Source organism: Leucoraja erinacea, chromosome 16, assembly GCF_028641065.1.
Source record: "Leucoraja erinacea ecotype New England chromosome 16, Leri_hhj_1, whole genome shotgun sequence".
In the NCBI taxonomy this organism is placed as follows: domain Eukaryota; kingdom Metazoa; phylum Chordata; class Chondrichthyes; order Rajiformes; family Rajidae; genus Leucoraja; species Leucoraja erinaceus.
This window is the reverse complement of record NC_073392.1, coordinates 21966036-21981966: the sequence shown is the minus strand read 5'-3', so window position 1 is coordinate 21981966 and position 15931 is coordinate 21966036. Positions and strand designations below refer to the sequence as shown.

Sequence of the window (15931 nt, the reverse complement as noted above, 5' to 3'; positions counted from 1 at the left end):
CTGGCGGCGGCACAGCTCACGGACGACGAGGTGCCCACCTACCGGACTGCCATCTCCGGACTCCGTCTTGAGGATGTCCCTCTCGGTCCTGGGGGTATGACAATCCTGTGCGATGTGTCGTCCGGTCAGCCGCGCCCCATCGTCCCTGCCACCTGGCGCCGGAGCGTGTTCGAGGTCATCCACGGACTCGCTCACCCATCAATCCGGGCGACAACGGCACTGGTGGCAGCTCGCTTCATGTGGCACGGTCTGCGCAAGCAAGTTGCCCATTGGGCTCGCACCTGCATCCCGTGCCAGACAGCAAAGATCCAGCGCCATGTCCGCGCACCTCTCCAGGAGTTCGGTCTACCTCACCGGCGGTTCGACCATCTCCACGTGGACATTGTGGGGCCCCTTCCACCGTCCCGGGGCATCACCCACCTTTTGACCATGGTGGACCGCTTCACGCGGTGGCCGGAGGCCATTCCGTTGGCTGACACCTCATCGGCTACGTGTGCTCGTGCGTTGTCCGCGAACTGGATTGCTCGCTTCGGGGTGCCGGCGCACATCTCCTCCGACCGGGGGCCACAGTTCACCTCCGAGCTGTGGTCAGCCATGGCTCGCTTGCTGGGGGTGCAGCTGCACCACACCACGGCTTACCACCCGCAGGCTAACGGTCTGGTGGAGAGGTTCCACCGGCAGCTGAAGGCGGCATTGAAGGCACGGCTCACCGGCCCGGACTGGATGGACGAGTTGCCGTGGGTCATGCTGGGCATCCGGACCGCTCCCAAAGAGGACTTGGCCTCATCATCAGCGGAGCTGGTGTACGGGTCAACACTCACAGTGCCCGGGGAGTTCGTGCCGTCGGCGCCGGAGCATCAGGAAACTCCCTCCTCCGCCCTTCAACGCCTTCGCGAGCGAGTTGGCAGGCTCGCACCCGTCCCGACATCCCGCCATGGGACATTTCGACCACACGTGCCAATGGCCCTCACGGTCTGCCCATACGTCTTCCTGCGCCGTGATGCCCACCGGACGCCACTTCAGAGGCCGTACGAGGGCCCGTTCCGGGTGCTGGAACACGGGCAGTCGACTTTTGTCCTGGACATGGGGGGCCGGCCGGAGGAATGTCGATTGACCGTTTTGAAGCCGGCGCACCTGGACATTGACCAGACCATGCTGGTTGCTCAACCTCGGCCCCGAGGGCGTCCCCCCTCACGACGTAATGCTCCCTCCACCTGTCACTCCACCTGTCCTCCTGCCGGCCCCTCGACCTGTCCCTCCACCTACGCCCCCGCAAGCCCCGGGATCTGCTGACTTCCGCACGCGGGCCGGCCGGGTCGTGCGCCCGCCGGTGCGTTTTGTGCCTCTGGTTCTGGGGGGGGGGTCCTGTGGCGGCTCCTAAGGGTCGTCCCATTATACTGCCGAACCCCTCGGCACAGGAGTGGTGCAGTCCGGAGGCGGTCCTTAGCCGGAGGGTATAAAAGGCAGGGTTTGGGTGCCATCTTCCCCTGGTTTCGTCTTCCCCTGAACCGGGAGGAAATAAAGTATAGTGCTTCTCAAACTGCGGACTACTTGCCTCATTCTGAGACCCACGCACTACAATACCGTGTTTTTCAAAAATGTCTTGTCCCGACGATTGGAGTCATTTACCATCACTCGTCTTTGTTGAGCAATCCCACATGGAATTAAATGGAATATACGCGCACTTCCGCCCTCAAATGACCGCGGAATTCGAAAGTCCCCTACCTTGTGAATTTCTCCTGATTCGCGGGACAAGAAACGTGTGAAAACTCCGCATTCTGTTGCATAACTGGTGAGTACCTTTAATCAGCATCACCTCTGAGCAGTGCTGAACTCTTTGAAAATAAAAAAAAATGTTCTTTTTTATTTGTTCTGGAGAACAAATCATGCCATGTACCATTTGTCGAAACGATATGGCCAGGCATGGCTTTCCAGCGAGGCCATCCTGGGCTAAAGGCGTGGGCCACCATACCTGTCACGGCCACCTACGTAAGTTATCCCCCAAGCTCCATCTAGCTCCAGCTCCAGCTCCATCTCCGGACACAACAGCCTGTTGCAGCCATCGCCTCTTCCTGTGACCCGATGTCCCTCTCCACGCCCGGCCCTCTCCAGCCTTTGTCCCCCCACTGGGGAAGAAGGGCTGAAGAGGGCCGGGCGTGGAGAGGGACATCGGGTAACGGGAAGAGGCTATGGTTGTAATGGGCCTTTGTTTCCGGCTGGAGCTGGAGCTGCCAGAGCTGAAGATGGAGCTGGAGTCCGGGGGTAAGTGACGGATTAATACCTCCCTCAGCCGGCCTCAATGGCACTGAGGATGAGGTCCCCGGGTCTTCTCATTGGCCCTTGTCCACTTCTGTCTCTGCCCTAGCCCTAACCCTAACCCATAGCCCTAACCCATAGCCCTAACCCATAGCCCTAACCCATAGCCCTAACCCTTAGCCCTAACCCTTAGCCCTAACCCTTAGCCCTAACCCTTAGCCCTAACCCTTAGCCCTAACCCTTAGCCCTAAACCTAGCCCTAAACCTATCAAGAATAGAGGATTTTTATTTAATGGTGATAAAACTTTTATTTATTAACTAGTCTAAGTGGGACCCGTTGTGTCCCAGGTTCACACGGGAGGGCTGGTCCCCCAACGCAATATTCCACCTCTCTACCAATTCCAATATTGGTGGCCCGTGGGGGTGGGGGGGGTTCTGGAGCGCTAGCATGGATGTTGTGGGTCAAGTCCAGTCAAACACAGTGAGTGCATGGCCAACAATCCATTTCATGTCAAGTCAATCCATTTCAAGTCAAGTTAAGCAGAGGGCAGGCGGGGCCAGCCAACAATACAATCCATTTGCTTTCATTTCAGGTCAAGCAAAGCAAAAGCAAAAGAAAAAGTACAGGGCAGGTGGGGTCAGCCAACAATACAATCCATTTGCTTTCATTTCAGGTGAGGTCAAGCAAAGCAAAGGCAAAGCAAAAGCACAGGGCAGGCGGGGCCAGCCAACAATACAATCCATTTGCTTTCATTTCAGGTGAGCTCAAGCAAAGCAAAGGCAAAGCAAAAACAAAAGCACAGGGCAGGCCAAACAACTCATTTCATTTTATTAAGGGCTAACAAATCATTTATTGCAAGCACATTAAGGGTTAACAAATGATCATTCATTGCAAGCACATTGCTGGCTAACAAATTATTTATTGCAAGCACATTGAGGGTTAACAAATGATCATTCATTGTAAGCACATTGCTGGCTAACAAATGATGTATTGCAAGCACATAAAGGGTTAACCATATAAGCACATAAATCACATAACCACATAACCCACATAAAGCACATAAAGGGTAGACTCACAGTTCATTAGACTCACAGCAGAATCACAGTTGTGGCCTCTCCCTTGCGATCTTTCAGATTGACTGACTCGTATCCAGATATCCGGGGTTTTATAGTCCAGCCACCCCCCCGGAAGGGGCATTACCTTCATCATGGTGATTGACAGGCGAGAGGACCAATCAGCTGATCTCAAGATTTTTTAAACATTCATAACTTTTTTAAATTTTAATCGATCAGAAAAATCCTCAGGGCTGCCTCAGCGGAGGAGGACTGAGTAAAATGGCCAAAAATCATAGCGATATATGGTAACGTTTTTTCTGAAATCAATATACAGTGCAGACAGGAAGTGGTCAAGATGAGACTTTTAGTTATATAGATAGATAGATACTTGCCATTTAAAAGTATTTTCATTTCAGATAGATCTCCCATTAAATAAATATGCCGACTTGAAATTTCACAGGCAACCATCAGGACATGCGGTTTTCCGGGGGGGGCATCGAACATCAGGAAAATTAAAAAAAACAAAATACTTTATTCATTTAGGGTTTAATATTTATTTATGTTCATTAACAATGTAGAAAAACAAGAAATCGGATAGAATTACGGATTTTCCTTTTATACTGCATCAAAGTAGCGGGACACCAAAGTTGGCAGTTGCTGAAGAATCACCCTTTAGTCATCTCCATCATTGACACTCCCAAACTTGATCATGTCCATCACGCTGAGTCATGTCCGTCACACGAGTAATTTATATTCATAAAGTGTAAAATAATACCAACAATTACCTTAATTATGAATTGTAATTGATAAATGAACAGTATGCTTCTGCCTATTCATCTGAAGTTAATATTGTTTTAGAGGAAGTTGATGAAAAGTTATGTGACGGTTACCATTCTTGCTGAAAATCACCACTTTTTCCGGCAGTAAACTGTTCCGAAGGTTTAAAATCAATGCATTAGACTGAAAAAGTTTTTTTTTGGTGGTTTTTTTGTGGAAGATACTGGATAATTTGAAAGACTGCGACAAAATTCTGATTTTATATTCTTAAATCAGTTATATTTTACAGTGTTGTTCATCATAAAAAATTGACGGATATGACTGAATGCAATGGGCATCCTGGAAAAAGTAGAGGAAAAAATGAAGTAAATTCTCCAAATGATTGCGCCAAACATATTTTTCCCATAGTAGAGATGTTAATCTATGTGAAACAACATTCAAAGTTGCAAAAATTTAAGTTTTATAGTCGGGTTTCCAGAAACTTCAAAGTAGACACCTATTGAAGAATTACTCCAATAGATCTATAGATTTTAAGGGGATCAAAGAATATGTGGTTAGTGCAGGAAAAAGACAGTTAAAATAATACCTGTGATCTTATTGAGTGGAGTAAGTGACATGAGATCCTGTCTGGCCTAATCCTGATTCTACTTCCTATATTTGTTTAATGTCCCTCTGCGGGTGCATTATTGTACCACTCAACATTTCTCAATTTAAATGAAAATGATCTAAAAGTCTCACATAGCTGGTAATAACTCCTGCCAAAATTGATTCTAGAGTGTAAGAAAATTTCCCATTAGCTTTATTGCATTTCCAAAAATTCTTTAATGTATTCCCTTTCTTTCTGCAGTGAGAGGTTTATGGTGAGGCTGAATAAGAATGGAATGCCAAGAAACCCAGAGAAGATAGACCGGCTATGTGCACTTTTTACGGTAATGTGGTATATTTCTCAACTCCATTCACTGCTTTTTCACTTAATGATCAAATGCTATAGATTAGAAATTAAACTAAACGTTGGTACTATTGGTCAAAGCAGTTGTCTTTTAAGGATTTCACAATACGTCAGCAGACAGTTTGCGACATCATGTTATGTTTCATGATCAAGATTTACTCCTATCACAGAAAAACTTGTGCAGTGATTCCAGCATACCCAAATAAATGTGCCATGGCAGAACTAGGTTCTTTATAATCATGCTCATTCACCCTGCCCAACTGCAAATTTTGGTTTCACACTTTCATAAATGGAGGTAGGAATGGAAAGGCTTAAGTGTAGAGAGGATTGGGGGCCAGGGATCCACCAGAGAGTTTGTGGATGGGGTCAGGAGTCAGGCAGATGGATTGGATAGAATGGTTGGGGGGGAGGGTCAGTGATGGGAGTTGTAGTGCCAAAGGAATCATGAGTAAGTAGACACAAAAAGCTGGTGTAACTCAGCGGGTCCGGCAGCATCTCTGGAGAAAAGGTATAGGTGATGTTTCGGGAGACTCTGAAGAGTCTGAAGAGGGGTCTCGGCCCAAAATGTCATCTATTGCTTTTCTCCAGAAGTGCTGCCTGACCCGCTGAGTTTCTCCAGCTTTTTGTGTCTAAGGTGTAAACCAACGTCTACAGTTTCTTCATACACATAATCATGAGTAAATAACAGACTTATGTATTCAGATGTACCTATCCATTGCTGCAATACTACAAGGTTGTCACAGGAGTGACCAATAATGCTTGCTGTTGACACAGCTATGTCTGTAATCCCTAGCAATATTCAAAAAGAAAAAACACATGGAATGGTGTATACTAGATTCAGTCATACAAGAGTGATGTGGGTGCCCAACTGACTTTTTGGTATGATACAAAATAACCCAATGTTTTTAATGTTTTTATTAATTTCTCATTAATTAATTTTTAATCATATAAATGATTGACGCTTTGGCCAAGCATTACAAATGCTCCATTACATCTCTTTAAGGTAAGTAAAATGTTAAAGATGAAATAATTGAGAAAAGATCTTCAAAAATTGAACATAAAATAGAGTGCACAATACTACACAAAGCAGTCTTCAATTAAGAAAGTGCCATTCTAGTACCCATCTTGCCCACAGTAATTACTTTCATGGTTAGATTTGATTTAACATAAGCAAAACAACGTATTTTAATGGTTAACAGTTGTTGCTAAGTTACTGCTAAGTGCCAATCTATTATAAATTGAGTAATTACTAATTGTTCATTATATAATGTGGCCCATCAGTAAATGTTAGGCCGTAACAGGATTTCTAGAAACTCTGAGTTGGAAGAGTTCAGCAGGAAAATAGTGAAACTATTATTACTTTAATGAGCAGATTTAATATAAATTCATTATTTTCTTTTAGTTAACTCAGGAAACACTGTCCAATCTGCCTCTCAAGCAACTGAAAACAACACTTGGCACCATTTCAGGAAAGAGCAGTGAGCCTTTCCCCAATGGTGTTGCTAATGTAGCTTTTATAAAGGGATTTAATCAGCTGCAATGTTCCTCAACTGATCCCAGAGTATAAATTATGCTTTTTCAGTTTTTATTAAAAGTTCTTCCACCTACATGCAATCAAGTTTCATATTGAACTTTTTTTCTCCTTCCATCACAGAGGAATGTGGAGTCTCTGTGGTGGATGTTTATGTTAAAATGTGTTTTGTGTGTTCTGTTGCTTTTTATTTATATGACTGACTTGGCAAATGAAATTCCTCCTTGGCTATTCAAGTATTATTGTGATTGTAATTGTGATTTTTTTTTTTTACTGTGGAGATGTTACCAGTGTTTTTCAACTAGGTTAAAGGTACACTGAATTTCAATTTTATCAGCACCAAAGTAAACCTCAAAAATATCAGTGGTGAATTGTTTATGGACAATGTATTAAGAGGCAAGACTGCATTTCCATGTCTCTGTACTGCATTTCGTTGTCTCTGCACTGCATTTCGTTGTCTCTGCACTGCATTTTGTTGTCTCTGTACTGTACACTGACAATGACAATTAAAGTTGAATCTGAATCTGATGTAGAAAAAGTTAGTAGTTGAAGAATTCATGCAGAGATTACAAGTAATATCTACCTCCTGAGGGCACAAAATCCCCAGATGAAAAGTGATCCAGTGGCTAACAAGAGAAGTCAATGATAGTGCTTGATAAATGAAGAAGGCCTATATTGTTTTTGAAAAGAGCAGTAAGCGTCAGGACAGCAAACATTTCAAAATTCAGCAAAGAAACGTTGATAAGAAAAGGAAAAGTAGAATACAAAAGTAATCTCACAAGAGACATAAAACAGGCTCTAAAAGCTCCGTGTCAAGGAAAAGGATGACTAAAGTTAATGTAGGTTCCTTACAGATCAAGAGAAAAGCCTGATATTGGGTTTGAGGAAATGGGGGGGGAACAAAATGTTTATCTTTATGGAAGAAGATACAGAAAACCTGCCAAGAGCGCATGCAACAAAGAAATTAGTAATTGTGAAAAAGACTAGTTTTGAAGAAATTATTGGAACTGAAAGCCGAAAACTTTGAAAGAATTATAGACGGATATGGTGTGTACATGTTGCCAACTTCCAAAATTCTATAGGTTCTAGAGCTTACGGATTGAAAGCCTGCAAACATAACCCTTAATTTAAGCAAGCAAGATGAAATTTAAAAAAGAACTACAGACTAGTTGTCTTAACATCAAATGTTTGAATCTATTCGGAAGGAAGTGGTAACAGGCCATTTAGAAAATATGAGGATTGGGTAGAAAAAGCATAGCTTTATGAAAATGAAGTTTTATTTGACAAATGTGTTGACGTTTTTTGAAGTTGTAATCAATGGAGTGAATTATGAGGAACAAATTGATGTTCTTGTACATTCGGAAAGGCTTCTTGCACAACCTTTTCCCACTCCACCACGATCTTCCCCCACTATAACTTATCAGACACCTCATGGATGTGGGATGGTGCAGGAAAGTGGTGGTAAGGTGAAATATGTTATAATTGAATGGCAGAAAAGATGTGAAAGCCTGAGTAGCCTACTGCTTCTATTTCTTATGTTCTTCTGTATGTTGTGGATGAGTTGTAGAGTGAAGAAGGTCCATTATCTTTAGACTGTAGCCTTTCTCATTAAATATGAATGAAAATGAATCCAAATGTAACCTATACAGCATCTCACCAATAATCAGTGTGTTCAATATTCACTGGCGAAAGTGAACATCTTCAAAAATCAAAAACAATCCTGGATATCTAAGAAGGTAATCCAATATCACAGATGGATACAGACAGAGAAATCAAGCTACCTAAAGTTGTAGAATTCACCTATCCATAACATTGGCTCAGTTAGTTTGTTTGGCTTTTTCCTCCTTTTTTGCCCCTCTGGGATTGATGGGGAATGCCCAGACTGCCTCACTGGGCATATCCTTCTGCTTTGCAACTCCTACATTATTTTGTCTATGTTCTCACCCATGCTCCCATTCACTCATTAACCTGATAATATTATTTACAGCGTATACTCATGATCAATCCATCTCTACTCTATCAGAGATTTCTTTGGCCTCACCCCCACTCCCACACCCAATTATTGCTTACGCCCTTAAACAAGAAAGGATTAATAGAAGGAAAGTCAATGGATTACCTCCAGATATAGTCTGTTATTATTGCTATTATTCATTCGTCAGGTAATAGTTTGCCATGCAATTAATCATTATGTCAATTGTTACCATTTTGTGTAAAAAGGGGAATCTGATACCATGAACTGAAAACTTTTTTATTGAAAGTACATTCATAGCTTTCTCCGCTCTTGTTTAGAAGCATTAAAACACTGCTGCATAGTGTGTTGGTTCTGTTTCAATAAGTTACTAGAGGTTGAGCTCTTTCCTTACAATCATCTTCAGATGCTGGATTTTGACTGCAAATGGCATAGTATATCAGCTTCTATGTTCTAACAAATTAATATTTTCAATTACATGCGGTTGCCTGCACTTACCCATGTAGCCATGGCTTTGAGATCTGAATAGAGAAAATAGAAAAAAAGAACAGGCACCACATCGAATGCATCAATGCTCCAATCTGTACAATATGGTACTGTGTCGGAACACCTGATGTAGAGGGCTCAGTTTCTTGGACTTCTGCTCTGACCCCCCCCCTCACCCTCCCCAAATACAAGAACATAGAGTTCCCTTGGTCATTGTTGATCCTCACCTTTCACCCCAGTAGCCTCCACATCTGGCACATCATCCTTCTGCCATTTCTCTCAGCTCCGATGTGATCCCTCCACCAGTGACATCCTTCCCCATCCCCCGTTCTGCTTTCTGCAGAGCTTGCTCTCACCAGGACTCACTCATCCTTCTCCAACTACCCTTCCCCATCCCCGAGCACTTTCCCCTGCACTTTTAGGAAATCTGTCATCTCCTTCTTCCGCACCGTTCAGGGACGTATACAACCTTCCTAGATAAGGCAAACTTTCACATACACCTCTTCCAAACTGTTCTACGGCATTCAGTGCTTGCGATGCGGTCTCCTTTAACTGATTGCATGCACTGATGAGTGTATTTTTTCACTAGATTAATGTGCTGTGCTGAGATTAAAAGCAAGCAACTTAATACTGGCAACATTAACTGGAGGAGCAGGGACTTGCCAGTTGCTTGGGCTGCAGTGAGACAGGAAGGAAAGGAAATGTTCTGTGATGACTGGAAGAGAGGCAACAGAAATGCACAAACATTGTGACTGGAAAATATAGTGGAGAAGGCACACTGAGATGCTCTATACAACGTCAGGCCTGGTAGAAATAATACACAAGATGAGTGATCTTGGAAGAGCCTACCCAGCCTCTTGTGTGGGTTGTGTAATTCTGGAAGAGCATTAATTCTCCTGTGGAAATGATAATCACTCTGCCAAGCTTCAGCAATTTGTAGGAAATACAATTGCTGGCAGATTAGATTTTTGCTATTGTGCAGAATTTATCTGAGCTCTGCAGCCAATAAATCTGTGGCAGGGCAATGTCCAGCGAGAACAGGTTACTCAATATTGGGCCTCAATATGGCCATCCGGAGCAGGCAGCAGTCTTTCAGGATGGTAATTTATGCCAATAGGGACACTACAAATGATATTTGTATAATCTGTTCCACTTTGCTGTAGTAACGAGTCCGGGTCTCTTTGATCTCTGAAAATACCTTATTTTACATGGGGTATGCAGTCCCTCAGATTAGAATACTAAGAAAAGACAATATATATATATAAAACTAAATAAAATGAATAATATGATGTAGCTGACATTATGGTGTTGACTGCTGCTGTAATCTTCACTTCCATTTACCTGATGCGATTTCACTTTTTATTTTAAACTTTCAGGATCTAAGTAATAAGGATCTGAAGCGAGATCTCTACATAGTTGCTCATGTCATACGAATAGGTAAATTCTTCATCTTTACAAATGGTTGAGAACTTAAAATAATGTAAATAATTAACAAACCACCAGAATGTATGTGAAACTTCAATGGTATTTCGAAGTATGAAATTCTGAATATTACTGCCGTTTCTTGTCTATCACACTATGTTACTTTATTTGTGAGGATTTTATAAAGCTAATTACTGTTTCAGTGGAATAGCAAAGGTTCATGACTAATTAATAGACAATATACAATAGGTGCAGGAGTAGGCCATTCGGCCCATTGAGCCAACACCGCCATTCAATGTGATCATGGCTGATCATCCCCAATCAGTACCCCGTTCCTGCCTTCTCCCCATATCCCCTGACTCCGCTATTTTTAAGAGCCCTATCTAGCTCTCTCTTGAAAGCATTCAGAGAACCTGCCTCCACCGCCCTCTGAGGCAGAGAATTTCACAGACATTAATGCAGGGATTGGCATTTAACTGTCCAGAAATTATGTTATTGGAACCAAAATGGAGTCATCAGATTTGCTTCTTCATTAACACCTGAGCTCCCACCATTTTTGAAGGATCTTTTCTCTGGTTGACTGCAGTTACATCATGAATTGAGCAGTAAGCCTTGTGCATGTGCTAATTGGTACAGAAATGCAATAGTTGGTATTTTAAGAGACAAATGAACTGAACTACTGCCTTAAATGCTCCGCACAGGTACTGATGTTGAGTGGCTGTTGCTGGTTTCCAAGGAAGTAAATGAAATATTGTTGTATCTATACTTTTAAGAAAGATCATGAATTATCCTCTAGCACTGTAAATTCACTAGCCAGGGATTTCCCTCTAAAATACTTTAATCTGTAACTAGCCTGTTTCCTCCTTTCAACTTTAATCAGTTTAATCCATATTGTTTGTGCCTATACTTTTAAGAAAGATCATGAATTATCCTCTAGCACTGTGCCATCTTTCTGCATTCATATTCCCAAAAGGACAAAGGATTGTTTTTTCCACTCATATTTCCCAATGCAGGTTGCTTTCCCTCATGTTGTTTCTTCCATTGTTTCCATCCACTCCCTTTTTTCTTTCTGCATTCAAGTGGCAACATTCTGGAATTCATGTTGCACTACAGTGAGGGATAATTAGCACAGTCATATATTGCAATGGTTTCATTATGTTGTTTCTTCATTGGCAAATAAATTGCACCATGTGATAGGAAAAAATATCTGTTATTTAAGTACAGGTGCACAACCTTTTATCCGAAAGCCTTGGGACCAGACACTTTTCGTAATTCAGAATTTGTCGGTCTTCGGAATGGAAATTTTTTAGCGTAGATTTTAATGGCTGGCTAAATGGTAGAGTGCTCGGCTCATATCCGCAAGGTCGCGAGTTTGCGCCTTGATCCCGGCAGTTACTCGGTCGCGAGTTTGAATCTTCAATGTAGTTTTTTTCTTGCAGAATAAATGTTTGTATGAAATGCAGTGTAGGAGAGGTGTACTGACTGTGTGGGCAGAACTTTGGAAGTGATTGCCCACCAGTCTAAAAAGCCGCTGTGTCTCCCTGTCCCTGGGATAGTAGGGGGCGATCAAACAGCACAATACCCCCCTCCCCCTCCAACTCCAGAGGAATCCTCTCCCCGATGGGCCGCTACGGCGACAAGTGGCAGTTTGCCCACAGCCCGAGCTGCGCCACCCCAAGAACAAGAAAGACGTACCTTGCACACCATCAGCTTCTGCCCCTACGTGTTCCCCTGGAGTTGGAGCGGGGCTGGGCTGGAGTTGCTGCTGGCTGTGGGTCTCTGGGATCTCCGTGCTTGCAGTGGGCCTGGGGGTCGCTGTCCCGTTGGTCCTGAAAACTCCGGCCACCCCCCTGGACTGGAGCTGAGACTGGGAACTGTACCGCCCTTGCCTCCTCCCTCTGCAACTGCAAACAACCCCACTCTCCTGCAAGGGCGGTACAGTTCCCGGAGGATAGCAGGTGGCCGGAGACGTCAGGACCAACAGGAACCCGCTCCCCGGTGGACCCCTACGACGCCCCGAGCTGCGCCCCGTCATCCGCAACCCAGGTTCCTCTGTAGTTGGAGTGGGGCTGGGCTGTTGTTGGCTGTGGGTCTCTGGGTTCTCCGTGCTTGCGGTGGGCCTGGTGGTCGACGTCCAATTGGTCCCGACGTCTCCGGTGACTGCACTGTATGCTGCCATCGCCGACGTGAAGACAGTTCAAAGCCCCCGCGCCGGTGCAATGAGCGGGGAGCTGGGGAGGGATGGGGTCACACACATGGCCGGGGAGCAGAGGGGTGTAGGTGGGGTGAAATTGAAGGGAGCGACAATCTGCTGCTGCCTGCACGCTGAGTTGAGAAGTTCCCACGCAAGACTCATGATACACTGTGTATCGTGAGTCTACCGTGGGAACGTTTTAACTCAGCGGGCAGGCAGCAGCATATTGTCAATTATTAACCCTCCCGCGCAATATACCCTCACCTTCTCTTTTATGAATGGGGATTTAGTTCCCCTTTCTTCGAGGACCGACCGGAGGTTCCGCTGTCACCTCTGCGGGCCGCCCTCGGTGAACGTTTTCAAGGACCTTTCTTCAAGGACCGAAGAAATGTCGCTATTCGGAGGTTTTCGTTATTTGGATCTTCGGATAAAAGGTTGTGCACCTGTACATGATTCTTTGAAAATATATATTTAATGTATTCCAAATGCTAAAATCATGTTTGAGGTTTGCAGCATTAGGAATTGTGACATTACTAGTAATCAGTGATTGTTATGTGAGTATTCTGTTACATGTTAATGCTTTTGTACTTCTTCTTGTAAGGTCGAATGTTATCCAATGATTCAAAGAAAGGTCCCCCTCACATACAGTACCGACGTCCATACGGATGTGCAGTGCTGAGTATGATGGATGTTCTACCATCTAGTTCCGAACTCCGCGAGGAAAAGGATTTTGTTCTGAAGGTTTATACGTAAGTCAAGCATATTTGAAATTGAATCGTATACTATTATTTCCAGAAAATTATTCTACACTGAATGGATCAAGAATATGTTTTATATTCTCATTGTCTGGCTCTTTGTTTGCAAACAGATTTGATTGTTCTGAACAAGTTATTGCAAAATGTTCTTTAAAATTAGTAGAGAATATTAATTGTATAAATCTATGATATGTTAGTCAGCTATATAGTATGGTATTTTATTTGTCACATGTACTGAGGTACAGTGAAATTCATTTTTATATGCAGTTCAGTACAAGTATCAGTACAACTATACATAAGCTTTTAGATACATATTAGATAAGCATCTCAGATACTGTTCAAATGTATAGCAGTGGTACAGTAATACAGTATACAGCGTCAGCAGTTTGGCACCATTTTCAAGACCCTTGCCAATGACTGTTTTCATTTGAGATTTTCACTTGAATACTTAATCATAGCAGTGGCCATTGAATTAACCTTATCTAAGAACAAGGTCTTTCCTTTGCCTTCTGCGCCAATGTAAAGCACAGGAATGTATAAAGGGTCCACGGACAGATCTGGAGGATTAGAAAAGGTTTGGGACAAGAATGCACAAGAGTATTGAGTCAGGACTTGTAATTATTGCTCTGCACTTTGGAGTTGGTGAGTCAGGGTCCGCAATAGGTATTTCTGATGAGTTGGTTGTGATGAATCAGTAGTAAGGGGGCATTTGATGATTTGGACTTCTGTGAGTGGTGGTTTTGTGGGGTGAGGAGTGGAATGATGTGTGGAGCCTGAAAGTTGACAGGTGAGATTGGTTGGCGGCGCGACTCACCCGTTGCAGCGGCCCCTACAGCCTGTCTGTCTTTTTTTTATTTTTTGTCTAGTTAAATGTAGTGTTGGTGTTTTTTAATAGTATTTTTAAATGTGTAAATGTGGGGGGAGGGGGGAAACTGTTTAAATCTCTTCCCTGTCCGGGAGACCCGACTTTTTCCCTGTCGGGTCTCGGCTGTCGTTGGGGCCTAGCACCGTGGAGCGGCCTCCAACCTGAACGACCCGGGGGCTCGGGAGACTGCAGAGCTGCGGAGCTGCGGACTCACCATCGTGGGGCTGGCCGGCCTCGGAGCGTGGGGAGCGGCGGTGACTTGCTGCTGCGACTCGACTCCTGGGGCTCGGAGGCTCCAGCAACGCAGCCGCAGGTCCGGTGGACTGGGAGCTCGCGGGTCCGGGGGGAGAGAGAGAGACCGCTTCCCGGAGCTCCCGCAACGCGATTTCTCCAGCCCGTGTCGCGGGGTTGGAACGACCCGGAGCGGGGTCGAACATCGCCCAGCGCGGCTTCATGGCCGTGGGACATTCCAGCGCCCGCCGGGGCCTCCAACATTGTGACTTTTAGACCGGGAGCGGGGCCGTAAATCGCCCGGCACGGCCTAAAATGGCCGTGGGACTTATCATCGCCCGGCTGGGGCTTGGACATCGGGAGAGACACGGAGAACAGGGGAGAGAAAAGACTTGCCTTCCATCACAGTGAGTCCACTGTGATGGATGTTTGTGTGAATTTAATTATGTGTATGTCTGTAAGACAGTGTCTTTGTTTGTATGGCTGTGGAAACAACATTTCGTTTGAGTCTCACTGGGGCTCAAATGATAATACATTTGTATTGTATTGTATTGTTGTATATTGTATCAGATCAAATGACTGGGACTTAGGTAATGGTATTTGGAAGATTTCTGCTTTCGAGCTAATATTTTAATTCCACACAAACCATTTTCACAAATTTATTAACCTACCAGACTAAGTGGGACCCGTTAGGTCCCTGTCACACGGGAGCCTTGGTCCCCCAACGCAACCCGTTCCCCCAACGCAATATTCCACCTCTCACCGATAGCCCCCAACTGCACAGGCGCAGCTCAATTCCCCTCATCCCCAGCACTCTTTCCTCCTCCTCTTCACCCTCCCTCTTCTTTCCCCTCTCCTCCTCCCCTCCCTCAATCCCTCCCTCACCTCTCCATCCCTCTCCTTTTCCCTACCCTGAGTCACTCCCTCCCCTCCCTATCCCCAACCTCCCCACTCCTCACCTCCCCTACTGCCCTCCTCTCCCTCTATTCCCTACTTCCTACCACCCCCATCCAATCCCCCTATTCCACCTCCTCCCCCACTCTCCCTCTTCACCTCCTTCCTCTTCTTCCCCCTCTCCTACTACCCTCCCCCAATCCCTCCCTCACCTCTGCTTTCCCCTAACCCTCAGTCACTCTCTCCCTCCCTGCATAACTCCTCTCCACTCCCTACCGCCCTCCTCTCACTCCATCCCCTCTCTTCCCCCACTCTCCCTCCTCACTTCCCCCACTTTCACCTCCCTCTCCCTCCCTACACCCTCCTCTCCCTCAATCCCCCCACACTCCCTCCTCACCTCCCCAGGATGTCGAGGTTGCCGCTCCTCTCCCTTCTTGCGTGCCGAGGAGAAGCATCAGCCGTCGGCGTCCTCAGTGCCAGGCTCAGCACCCTCGGGATCCTCGGTGTGGCCCCGGAGCACCAGCAGCTATGGCCGTGCCGGCAGAG

At 45.2% G+C, this 15931-nt stretch overlaps 1 protein-coding gene across 1 annotated transcript in view; it reads left to right on the top strand.

Moving 5' to 3' along the window:
* The window catches only part of dock3 (dedicator of cytokinesis 3), a 327231-nt gene that overhangs the window by 112868 nt on the left and 198432 nt on the right, over positions 1–15931 (top strand). The window contains exons 10-12 of the mRNA XM_055647822.1: positions 4937–5018; positions 10401–10461; positions 13242–13389. Of these exons, the coding sequence (XP_055503797.1) occupies positions 4937–5018; positions 10401–10461; positions 13242–13389 (291 nt within the window). The remainder of the gene's footprint in view (positions 1–4936; positions 5019–10400; positions 10462–13241; positions 13390–15931) is intronic.